Source organism: Ambystoma mexicanum, chromosome 5q (assembly GCF_040938575.1).
Source record: "Ambystoma mexicanum isolate Mex_15411 chromosome 5q, UKY_AmexF1_1, whole genome shotgun sequence".
NCBI classification, from domain to species: domain Eukaryota; kingdom Metazoa; phylum Chordata; class Amphibia; order Caudata; family Ambystomatidae; genus Ambystoma; species Ambystoma mexicanum.
The window spans coordinates 886,388,066-886,401,206 of record NC_090933.1 but is presented as its reverse complement, the minus strand read 5'-3'; the positions used below and the strand labels follow the sequence as shown (position 1 = coordinate 886,401,206).

Genomic DNA, 13,141 nt, shown 5'->3' with positions numbered 1-13,141 from the left:
GAAGATCACATGACCGATTTGGGAATTGTAACAAGACCCTCCAGAGCATTGAAGGTAAGATTAGGAAATGTGAAATTCCTGCACTCTGGGTACCTGAGAACTTCCATAGCGTGACAAACACAGAAAAGAGAATTTAACTAAGTGTGAAATGGTGCATCCTGGGAAATGTAGTAAAAAAACAATAGTCGGGAAAGTAGAATTGCTCCCAATATGGAAATTGTGTTCTAGGAAATAGACAGTGGTTCCAAAACGTTTAAAAAAATAATTACATGTAAACCAAGAAAATGCAGAATCTATGTATGTTGGGATTTATAGAAACCTATTAAATCTGAGAGCCTGGGCTTTACAGCAAAAGCTGAGGAAGATGAGCACAACATTCCAAAAGTGGTGTAGATTCTGAATTTAGAAATTAATCTCCAAGGCTAGTGTGGTAGGATGGGGGCAAAAAGCCTGAGCACCTTTTCTGGAAACTCTAGGACAAAATGGAATAAATCAGGTGGTGTCTGAAGAGGAAATAAACCATAGGGTTGGAAGGAGAGGAATTGGAGAGGGGAGGTGGTATGTGCGTAGTAAAATAGCAAAGGTACAAGTGGAGATAGTTGTAGCATAACAGTGTTATGTCTGAAAAAGACTGAACAAGGTAACGTTTGAGAAATGTCCAATCTTGAGAGCATTGAGAGATTACTGAAATAAAAGTTGGGGGTAGGAACTTCACTTTGGCCCTGTGACAGTGTTTATAGTTTTCAGTTTCCGACTGTAAATCACAAAATAGATTGTACACAGTTTCGATGTTGCTGAAGATAGAACACAATTGATTTAAGTAATTTACATGTACTAAAATGTTGGTGGTGCAGTTATATTGACCTGCATTGGGCATCCACATTTTACGTGTTATTCATTGAAAGTTAAATGAAGCACCCAAAAAGAATGTCGATAGGACACTAAAGTGTCGAAGTTTTACATAGCAAAATGCTTAGTTAAATTTACAGAGGTTTCCCAGCCTGACAGGGAAATATTCACAGCATGTGAATCCATGAAAGATACCAACGCTGGAGAAATTGAGTTACGGGTAAGAAACTACTCCCTTCTCCACCGCTCAAGAGGAGCATCTTCCTCTGTCTCTACTGTATTTCCCAAATTACCTAGCTCTCTTGCATACTTCATAATCATTTCTACCACAATGGAGGAAACTAAATGTACTATATCTCAATTATCATCAGAGCTCATTTCGGGAACCTCCCTCAATTGTATATCCTTGGTGGTGATTACCCTTAAATCAACAATTGTGTGCAGGATGGTCAAAACATTACTCCGATTCAGAAACAAACTTTCATTTGTTGCCTTCGGTTCCCATATCTTTTTTATTTGACAAAAATGTTGTCCCCCATACTCTTCCACTGTTAAGTGCAGCCTATTAGTAAAAACCACTCATTTAGGCTGCATCCCAACATTTGCGTTCCCTTCTTTCGTGCAAACATTCTCATAGCTCTGTTTGTTCCATTTCCACCAACTCATGCGTTCGCAAATTAAGACCTCGATGAATATCATTTGGACTATTTTTCATTTTTATCCATGTATCTAAATTCGTAGATTGAGATTTCTTATTTCTGTAGATGTTGTAACAGGGAGTTTTGTGGTGACAGTCCTTAATATTGGAAGAGAATTATCAACCTGAATAATTTCTTGCTGCATATATTCACCTTTAAACAGGTCAAATCCTCACAATATTATTAGTGCAAGTTTGAGTATTTCGTGTGAAGGTACAATGTTTAGGGGCACTAGAAGCCTCGGTAATTAAGCTAGGCCGCTTTGCTTGGTCTCCTCTTCTTCTCCGATAATTTCTACTAATAACCCTCAAAGGGATAGATTTGTTACCTTGTGGCTCAATTAATTAAATAGCATCTTCCTCCTGCTGACCATTAACATCAATAATAGCCTCTTGACATTTCGAAATCATACAGTAATTAATCATTTGTGTGTTAACTACAAAAAACGAAAATCATGGTAGTGAGGACAGGGTATAAGACATACATTTTCATGGCAAATATCAAATGAAACCATAGAAGTTGTAAGTAGTTATGTATATTTAGGTATGTGCATTACTAATCATTTAGAAAATGTATTGCTTATGAAGGGAGCTACACCAGGGAGGGGCTGCTAGAAGTATACAAATCCAGTGTAGTAGTTTGAGATCTGAAGATCATTTATATTAATTGCGTTTAGGTTTTTATGAATTATCTTTATGGAAATGTGTTGGTTTTAATGGGCATAGTACTTTTGTATGCAATATGTAAGAAATGCCTGTATTTTTACTAATGTTTTTGTATAAGGTTGTTTTATACAACTAATATGACAATAAAATAAGTATGTACATGGATGGCATCACTTCCGGTGCCAAGGAGCTGCAATGTAGCAGAACTCTGAGCCTCACAATGCCACCCAGTGCCCATCTGAAAATCATCCAGTCAAGACTCTAGTACATCTTTAGGAGGAATGCTCGCACCCATTGTGAAGGTAAGTAATGTACTCTTTTACTCCAAGTCTTCTTTGTGTCAGCAATATTTTCTCATCTCTTATCATTCAATCCATCCAAGAATCCCTCATGTCTGTAGTTTATCGGGCTAGTCTGACCCCACCGCACTATTTACAGCGTTGAAATACTTTTCTACCCATTACCACCTTACAGAGAATATCAGGTCTGAAATGTATGGTGACCAATTGTGCTTGTTCAATGCTTGTGACATTCTTGAAATCCTTACATGTTCCCAAAATCACTCTTTTATACCTACATGTAGCCTGTATGCACAATGTCTCTAATGCCGATTGCCTACTCATTTGTTGCCTTTTAGCTTAAACTGCACTTCATTTGTATGAGTGCCTGTTTGGACTAGTCAGAAGTGGGTAGAGCTCCAAAGCCCACATTCCTCTGGCATCTTCTTCTGCATTCCAAGAAGTGTATCTGGGACTTGGAGGTATCCAGGCAATGGATTCTCTAGATAGCGGCAGGCAGGCCAGTTAGCATGACGATCAATCAGTAACCCCCACTTGAAATGACTCGTTTACCTTGATTACTCCTGCGTCTCCATTTTGTTCTGTCGGCAACGTAGCACTGTCTGTATGTTTGTTTATTTTATTTGTAAAGCGCTCCATACCCAGGGTTATATGGGCGCTCAAGGATATGGTTACAGGACAAAAGGTATATACATTGGAAGCAATTGTGGCACAATAATACAGGCGGATACAGTAAATACAGTTTACAAAATACAAATTGTTTGCAGATAGCAGTCAGAAGTTGTGATATGTCGCAATACATTTATGTAATGAGTACACAGATATGCGGGAGCTAAATAGACTGGTATCAAGGGCGCAGGGTAATGGAGGGTGAGTGCTGGTATGAATATGAAGTATTCCGAAGGATCTGAGGTGGTGATGGTTATTTATTCAGGATCCAAGTGATAACCTGGGTTCTGAATGGTTGAAAGGAAGGGGTGGATTTGATGTCTGGTGGCAGTGTATTCCAAAGTTGGGCGGCTAGAACCGGGAAACTGGTACCGCCGGCTCTTTTTAGGGAATATTTGGGCACCACTAGGCATAATGTGTTGGTGGATCTAGTGATTCTGGTAGTAAGTTTCAGGGTGAATTTATTGGTTAGGTAAGGCGGGGCCAGGTGATTTAAGGCTTTGTAGGTAAGGCAGATGGTTTTTAGATCGATTATTTTTTTTCATTTTTTTGTTTTTTTTTTTAATGGAAAGCCATTTACAAGATTTTCTTATAGCAGAGATATGTTCTCTCCTAGGAATATTAAGAGCGGCTTGAAGTGCGTTATTTTGTAGGAACTGCAGTTTGTTGATTACAGATTTGTTTGCACCTGCATATAAGCCATTGCAGTAGTCCAGTTTGGACTGTATAAGTGCTCTGGCTTTTATGAGGCAACTGTTCGTGGAGAGCAAAGGTCCTACAGGCTCTGATCAGTTTACCTGTGTAGGCAGTGGCTGAGGCAGTCATATTCATTTGTTTGGAGAGGTTGGTGTCTAGATAGAAACCGAGAGTTTTTACACTTTTCGCGATAGGAATAGTGTTGCCATCAATGGTGAGGCTAGTATAGCTAGGGCTGAGTTTCAGGATGGTGTTGGGGGATCCGACAAGGAGCAGTTCAGTCTCATCATTCAGGCAGAGGCCATGTGTGGCCATCCATGCCTGAATGATGGAGAAGACTTTGTTAATCCGGCTGACATCCGAATTGTAGTTACTGGATAGAGTTAGGAGTATCTGGGTGTCATCTGCATAGTTGGTGTAGGTGACACCCAGATGGTCCAGCTTGTCGAATAGAGGCTTTGTAAATATGTTATACAAAGTAGGCGAAACACAAGAGCCTTGTGGGACACCACAGGTGATGGGAATCAGGTCGGCCGCTGCTTATGGTGAGAAGACACGCATGGTCCTGTTAGCAAGGAAGGATTGCATCCATGTGACCGCAGCGTGGGAGAAGTGTGCTGCCGATGACAGGTGGTTGCATAGGATTTTGTGGTCAACCAGGTCAAAGGCAGCGGAGAGGTCTAAGAGAAGGAGGATGGCAGCCCTACCTTTATCTTTGAGTTCGTCAATCTGACTTTTGGGTCAACAAGGGCCGTTTCCGTTCCATGTTGTGGACCAAAGCCTGATTGATGAATTCCTAATAGTTGGTTAATTTCTAGGTAATCTTGAATTTGTATGTAGGCCACTCTATCGACAATTTTTAGTAAAAACGGGACGGTGGTGATAGCTCTATAGTTGGTCGGTATAGACGGGTCAAGTGTTTGTTTTTTTAACAGTGGTAGAACCCATGATTGTTTCAGGTTGCTTGGGACGGAATTGCTAGTGAATGATTGGTTTATTAGTTTGGTAATGAAGGGGGAAAGATCCCTGGCTGCGTCTTTTATGATCTGAGCAGGGCAGCTGTCCCCTTTACAGTTCGAGGGTTTCAAGGAGGCTATAATTATTTGTACTTCAGGTATTTTTACCTTTTTGAATGTGAAGCCTGAGTTAATAACATTGGGCTGTCGTGGGGTTGGGCTGGATGTTGAGCCATACGTGAGTTGTTGTCGTTTGTTTTCAATTTTGTTTTGGAGCCCCGTGATTTTGTTGGTGAGAGCATTCTGGATACCTGTGCACCAGGGTTTATCCTTAGTGCAGGTCTCTATGGGGGGGATTAGGGTTTTCTAATTCCTTTAAGATGTTGAATAGTTCTCTCATGCTAGAGCCTGCCTGAGTTATCCTGGAGTTGAAGGATTCTTTTTAGCACAGATTATCTCCTTTTTATAGAGAGTTGTGTTATTAGTGAGATTAGTTCTATTTTCTGGTGAGGGAGACGTTTTCCACAGTGTTTCAAGTTTACTTTTTTGTTGTCTGAGTAATTTGAGTTCAGGTGTGTACCAAGAGTTCAAGTGAGCTGTCGGTTTCCCGTTGCGCATTTTCAGCGGGGCAATGATGTCGATAGCTTTAGACATGGAATCATTGTAGGTGTTGACCAACAGATTCAATTCAGCTGTGACTGGTAGTGCATTCAGAATGGGGACTACCAGGGGTATTAGGGCTTCAGCTGTAATGTTACTCTTATTCCTTGTTGGACACAGGCTGGTGCAATAAAAGACTTTTTGGGCACTAGGTTGTTGATATTGATATCTATGAAAGGAGATGGTGATCCGTTCAAACAAGAGGTTGGGGGTCTTTGAGGGTGATGTTACAGTTAAGGGCAGCTACCCAATCGAGGGTCCTACCTTTCGAATGGGTGGGTTGGGAGCATAGTTGTAGGAGGCCATGCTCAGATAATGCAGTAGCCAGGGAAGTAGCTGGGGTGTCATGAGGGTCATCAAATCCGAGGTTGAAGTCCCCAAGGATGATAATTTGAGCTGTGGGTTTGGAGCTTTCGGCTACTAGGGATGTGATGTCTTCTTCAAACCATCCAGGTGGACCTGGGGGCTTGTATATAAGATGCATCGTAATTGTACTTTTAAGGGATGTTTGCAATTTGACTGAGGTGCTCACATGATTTTAGCGGGGAAGAGGAGGCTAGTCTAATGTCAAGAGAGGATTTAAAAATGATAGCTACACCACCTCCTCGAGCGTTAGGTCTATCGGCTCTAAGGATGGCATAGTTATCAGGAATGGCTAGCAGTAGAGAAGGACCTGCAGCATCATGCAGCCAGGTTTCAGTCACTGCCAGGAAGTCCAGGTTGTTGGTCAGGATGATGTTGGCAGTCTCAATGGAATGTGCGACTAGGGATCTAACATTTAGAAGTGTTCCTTTTAGGGGGGGGGGGGGTCAGGGTTGTTACAAGCTACATTCCGATTGTTGGTCTTGGTGGGTGGTATGGCTGGATGGTTACTATTCTTGTAGAATATTGTAGCTCCAAGTCTATTGTTACGCTCGGTCAAGTCTAGAGTGGTGGTAAGTGTGTTAGTTTGGACAGTGGTTCTACTGGGGGTGCAGCCCCCAGTTGGGTGTGATGAGCTCGTGCTAGGGCGATCCCACTTGGGGCAATCAGGTTTACTTTGGGTGGGGGAGTCAACTGAATGGTCACTATCATGGGTAGGACGGGCGTAATGGGAGCCTAGAGGGAAGGCTGGTGTATTGGGCAAGAATGGTGTAGGGCAAGAAATGGGGGTGATGCCTTGAGCAGGCAGGTCTAGCTAAGCCATTTTTATAGGTAATGTAGCTGTTAACACTGCAGGGTATGTTGTCTTGTATGGCACAGAAGGGGAACATGATAAAGGTGAGCCAAAGTTGCATGGTGGGGGCAATGAGGCAGAGGCACAGTGCACGGATTAGCAGTGTGGCAGCCGTTATCATAGGGTCACAACAGTATAGTAGGACATCTGTAGCAAGGGGTAAACCAGTACCAGGTAGCGGCTATAGCACAGGGTCAGGCACATCACATGTGGCGGCAAGAGCAAGGTGATGCAGCAGTGGCGTGGGTCAGATTGGTGAGGGTAGAACAAGACTGTGAACTGGTGGATTACCAGCTTAGTCCTAGTGAAGAAGCGGGCAGATGCATTAATGCAGTGTCAGGGTACAGCGTTAAAATGCTGATAAGTAGTGGTAAAGTGGCATACACGCTCAGGGAATATGCACAAATCAGCCAGGGGTACTTGATCGGGACCGAACACAGGCGGGCAAGGCATAAACGGCAGGATCTAGCACAAATGCAGCGGAAGCACTCAAGACCTAACACACATCAGACAAAGGCATAAAAAGCTGGACCTAGCACAGTCAGGCTGAGTCGTCAATGCAAGGTTTAGGTGATGAAGGCAGGCTAGGTGTTGCATTGTCAGGTAAGGACAGCATTGCAGTGTCAGGGTATTGGAAGCATGTCTCCATATAGGTGCAGACCGAGAATACTGGTACGATCTTCAACTTCGGGCTATAGTGGTCAGAAACACTTTAGGGAAAGTGCAGTGCTCATTAAGTATTGGCAGGTTGCATACATAAAGACAAGATAAGTCGAAACACAGGATAGTAGTTAAGTTGTGGCGGCTAACCAGCATAAATGGCAATACATAGTTTAACTGAATGAGCAGTTAAGTCAGGCATTCAATTACATGGTGTATTCGGTATATGACGCAGTAACCTGTTAGTCCTTGCGGACTCTGTTATGTGTATAATGGCACGCTAATCAGGGTGTTCGGGTTATGCATAACATATGTTACATGGGCAATACAAAGGTGGATTCAGATGTCTGGATTGTACTGAGTGGAGTGCCAGAGAGCGGATATCACACCGGCAGAGGTCCGATGAGAAGTAGAAGTTGTGCTTCTACGGGGTTATTTGGCGGGCATTGAGATATGTGAGGGCTGTAGAGTTAGTGTTAGAGGGATCGGTGTAGCCAGAAGGCGGCTTACCTGGAGCATGGCGGAGGGCAGCGTTCGTGGCCCAGGCTCCTACGGCTCCGGACAGGCTCAAGACAGGATTAGCCTTTGTGTGTCTGCCTTTGTGTGGAGGCCCGGCTCTCGCCAACCGGCTCTCATTAACGGTGAAAAACGGTGCGGTGGCCAATCGGTGGCCGTGTTGATGCAGCTGGGGCACACAAGATACTTCTGGCCTCAGGCTCGGCGAACGGCCATCTTTGAAGGGTTTTTCCTCGTGGTCGCATTGGTGAATTGCTGGGTGTCGGCATGGGGTAACTGCAGGAGAGCTGCTGCACAAAATCGGGATTCAGGCAGTGTGGCAGGGTTCAATGTGCGGCGATTCCATAGAGATGAGGAATACAATTCTGATTTGAAAATCAGGCTGCGTATGGCTCATCTGCCTTACCTATTGAGCGGTAGCTGCATGGGCCCTTACTAACACTGCTCCTGCAGTGCTAATGGGGGGAGCTCCTGCTCCTACACGGGTATTAGGTGTGTAACAGGAAGGTACAGTCACATGCTTCTGAAGGACCTTGACCTGGTTGCCTGACAGCAATTCAGACTTTCAGTTGCCGTTTGATTCCCATGTGTTCATCTATGTAGAGGGTATATTACCTTGCAGCATACATTAAATACAACACAAAACTCAATGTACTAAATTTTTAAGTATCTGTTAAACATGATTTATTTTTTCTTTTGCTATTTATAATCCACAGCATATTGAATAATATTTACTTCTTGCTCTTTAGAGCCATTCTTTTTGCTTAAGAGTTTAATGTATTATGCAGTCCACAGTGGATCATCTTTTGGCATGTTGGAATGAAGCAGCTATGTATATTTTAATATTTTGCAGGAACGATGGTGTGGCTGAAGTTTGCTTTAAAGTATGTGCCTGCAACACTGTTCGTGATATCCTTCAGGGTCGGCCCATTAGTGTTCAGTTCAACCAATTGTTTCTTAAACCAAGCAAAGAGAAAATAGATTTTCTCCTTGAGGTAAGAGAATGATCTTTCATTTCGTATTTCTTTATTGTTGTGTCAGCGTTTATTCTGTTACCAGTGTATAGTGTTTGGTTGTTATCTCTGTATTCGTTGAAACAAATTCCATTCCAGGGTTGCTGTGTTTTACCTAAGGCTACCGACAGGATTTTCAAGTGGGAATGTTTTACACGTTATTTTTTTTATATGTGAATAAACTTTTTTAAAGAAAGTAAAAAAGTAATTACTTATGGAGTTTCTTAGGTGAGGAAAATATATTTTAACACTAAAACGGTTACCTTGTTGTAATCTACTATTTGAGCCTATTAATTCATGCATATGAAAATGTGCATTTTTGTCTTGCGTTTATCTTCTGATTGGGCAATAGTTCTTCCTGCTCTGCAGATACCACTCATTGCAACATTTCTATGGAGCTGTGTTGGAAGCAGTGTGGTAGGTTCCTATGTGTCTATTGCTTCCAATGCTTAATCAGGAGTATTTATGATCCATATATTTTGTTTGATTTGGAAGTGTTTGCCTGTTTTGAGTGAGTAAAAGCAGATGTTAAGGGCTGGTTTTACATCAACAAGCAGGGGGGAAACTAGGTCTATGCAACTGTGCATGATAGTAGATAAATGCTGGCAGTGTTGCTTTCAACAGCCAAAATGTTTCAAGCAGACTCGCTCAAAAGACGAATCCAAGCCCATACAATTGGGAATTATTTCCTGCAGAACAACAGAACCGTTTGTCATTAGGAGGGTCCTAGGCACAACCTCTTTGCTGCGCAAACAAAATGTGTATTTGATATGCTTTCTGGAAGATCTAGAGGACCAACGCTGGGGGATGCCTTTCTCCAAACGCAAGATGGTCAAATTCTGTAAGCCTTCTCTTCACTCTGCTCATTGGGAAAGTGTTACACAAATTGATACGTAGCCAGGACCCTCATCTCACTCTTATAGTTCCCCATTGTCCGGACAGAATACAGTAGGTAGTTTAGCCTTTTAGACAAGTGTTGAATTCAAGGCTGGTAAGAAACACTGTCCAAACTACATCTTGCAAATGTGTCCTCCTTTTCATAATTATTTATTTTTCAATAGCTCTTAAAGACGCTAAAGCAAAATATTTTTTATTTAATATTTACATATTGCCAATATTTTCAATGATTTATTGTAACTTAAGCATCCTTTCCTTGTTAGCTTTTTTCCTACATTGAATAAACAAACTACTCCCCTTCCTTAACTATTACTGAATTCTTTGCATACCTCTGATGATTTTGCTTCATTTTTTATTCAAAGTTGTGAATATTTGATGTTTATTTAAGCATGACTAGTTCTGCTGGGGTCTTTACTCAAATCACATGTTTTATTCCTTTTCTTCCGTCACTGACATTGAGGTTACTCAATTAACTGCACGCTCAAATCCCACTGTGGCCCCTTCTGATGTTCTTGCAGTATTCTTTATTAAATCTTTCCTCTGTGCAATTGTTCTTTTTAATGATATACTTGCTGCAGAACTGTTTCTCGATATTTTCAAAAGTGCTAGAATTATTCAGCTGAAGCCTCGTCCCTCCTACTCCATCGAACATTTTAGAAAGATTGTTCATCTACAACTTTTCTTCTTATTTCAACTCTTCTGGTTTGCTTTCTCCTTTTCAATCTGATTTCACCCTGGTCGATTTCACGCTTGTCACTCCACTGAGACAGCCCTTTTGGCTGTGTCTAACTCCTTCGTACACGTGGATTGTCCTAAGTAATCAGCCATCTTGATACTGTTGAATCTTAGTGCTGAATTCAATACAGTGGATCATCCCAACTTGCTCCATATTCTTTTTTTCTTTGGGGATTTCGTTTGTTTTCCAATGGAGTCTCTCCTTATCTTTACATTTGATCATTTGTAGTTTGTTGGAAAGGGCTACCTTATTCTTAACTTTCTCTTCCTTTTTTTGACTCCCAAGGCTTTGTCCTGGGGCCTCTCTTTGCTTTATTCGCTACCCTGATGGCTTCTTTGATTCTGGAGTCTGGTTTCAATGTACATTTCGAGGGGATTGGGTCCTCCGACGTATTCCATATCTATGACAGGTAATCGCCACAGCTGTGCTGCTTCGGAAACTTTTTTCGGCGTCGATGCGCAGTCGTCGAGGACCTCCCCCGACGTCCGACGTCAGTCCGATGTGATAAGTAGGACGCACGACGCCCGTAGCCTCAGTTCCGTTTTTTCCGAGAACGTGTTGCTTCGTGAATCTCGGTTACGCCTCGACTCTTTGGAGTTCTGTTCTTCTCGGTTCTTCGAACCTGTTCGTTTTGGTGAGAAAATCCTTCGTAAGAAGATGTCTTCTACTTGGTCTTCGACCCCGCGTCCGGGCTTCAAGAAGTGCGTGGAGTGTGGGTCCAAGATGTCGGTGACGGACTCGCACAACGCCTGCCTCTGGTGCCTCGGGGAGGCCCACGACACGGATGACTGTATCGACTTCCAGTCGCTCACGTCCAAAGCCTTACGGGAACGTAAGAAGAAGTTGTCGGTAGGTCGGGTGTCCAAGTCCCGGAAGTCGAAGTCTGCGGGTCTTTCGACAGATGATTCGAGAGGTGACTCTCCTCGTCGTCGTCGGAAGTCTCGTGGGTCTCCATCTGGGAGTCGGTCTCGCCACTCCTCGGCCTCTTCGAGGCATTCTCGGAAGCGCCAACAGCGGTCATCTTCCAGGTCCTCTTCTGAGGGCTCTGCCCGGCACGTCGCTTACCCCACCAGCCGTGCGACGCCGGAGGAATGGGCTTTCTTTGGGAAGAAAATGCTGGCGAGTCGCAGGGTACTAAGCCGTCCGCGCCCCCGAGTGGGGTCGGCCGTGAGAGGTCGAGAGACACCGCTCGCAAGAGTGGTCGGCACGAGTCACGGGAGAGGTCCCGTTCGGACAAGGGGACTTGTTCTCGCCATACCCATTCCAGGTCCCAGTCCTCGACGCGTTCGAGACCGTGTGCACCTGTGATGTCTTCGAGGAAGACATCGACGCCTGAGGCGTCGAGGGCGTCGACAGGCTTTCTCGAGGCTCCGGCTCCGAGGAAGTCGTCGAAGCTGTCGACGCTCAGGTCGTCGAAGGACACGCTCGGAGCTCCGGCTTCGAGGACTGTGTCGACGCTGGCGGCGCTGCATCTGACGTCGACGCCGATTTACTCGACGCCGATCCTCTCGGCACCAATGCCTGTTCTCTCGACGCCGGCGCCGATTCACTCGACGCCTTTCGTGGCCGGGGTGTCGGAGGTGCCCCGTGGCACGGGGGAACCCCCTAGGAAGGCTCTGGTTAAGAGCAAGCACTCTCGGGTGCCTTCTTTTCACCACCTGGAATATATTTCAGAGGTGTATGAGGATTCTGATGGCCTGGTTCCTAGTCAGGTTCCAGATGAGATGGTCTCGGGCCATAGTCAGTTTGACGATTTGAGGCAGTCACTGCATGATGCCAGTGGACTGGACACCTCTCCGGAGGTGGAGTTTTGTAGGCCTAAGCCTGGCTCTCATGCCGATTCCTCGTACCGGCGCCTTATGGCTAGGGTCTCCGAGTACTTGTGATGGTCTGCTCCCCCAGGGGAGTTTGGGCAGGATGATCTCGCGGACATCCTTGATGTTGGTCCCCCAAATGACCCGGTACTGCCGTTTCATATGGCTCTACAGAGAAGGGTGACGGCAGCTTGGACTGCTCCGGAGAGTCTCCCGGCGGTGGGCAGGTCCTTGTCGCGAAAATACCGTCCAGCCAGTAGCGACCCCTGCTACTTGACCAGGCACCCCACTCCGGAGAGTTTGGTGGTGCAGGCGGCCCCGGCCCCGGGAAAGCAGGCGTCGTACCCTACCATCCCTCCTGATAGGGACGACAAACGTTTTGATGGCTGGGCGAAGAAAGTGTTTTCTTCAGGTGGTATGGCGCTTCAGGCGGCCAACTCCGTATGTGTTGCGTTAGCGGCTGAACATATTCCCGAAGGGGACAGACGGGATGGTTTCCTTTCTATGGTCCAGGATGGTAAGGATGCCATGTGCGAGTCCGTTCAGTCGGGTTTGGACATGGCTGAATGCGTCAGCAGTCCATGGCGGCGAGCACCGTGATACGCAGGTTTGCGTGGTTGCGGATGTCGGGGTTTGCTCCTGATGTGCAGTCCCGGCTCCTCAACATGCCCTTTGACGGTGAACACCTTTTTGGCAGCAAGGCCGACGAGAGCCTTGAGAGGTTGCAGACCTCCAAAGCTGCAGCAAAGTCATTGGGCGCTGCAGTTCGCCAACCTCCGCCTTTTCGTCCTAGGGGA

The 13,141-nt window shown here is 44.9% G+C and overlaps 1 protein-coding gene across 2 annotated transcripts in view; it reads left to right on the top strand.

Annotated features, from left to right (window-relative positions):
• Positions 1-13,141, top strand: part of INTS8 (integrator complex subunit 8) — a 2,196,017-nt gene that overhangs the window by 1,024,838 nt on the left and 1,158,038 nt on the right. For both annotated transcript variants that reach the window (XM_069621379.1, XM_069621380.1), the window contains exon 11: positions 8,738-8,879. In XM_069621379.1, coding sequence (XP_069477480.1) covers positions 8,738-8,879 — 142 coding nt within the window. The remainder of the gene's footprint in view (positions 1-8,737; positions 8,880-13,141) is intronic.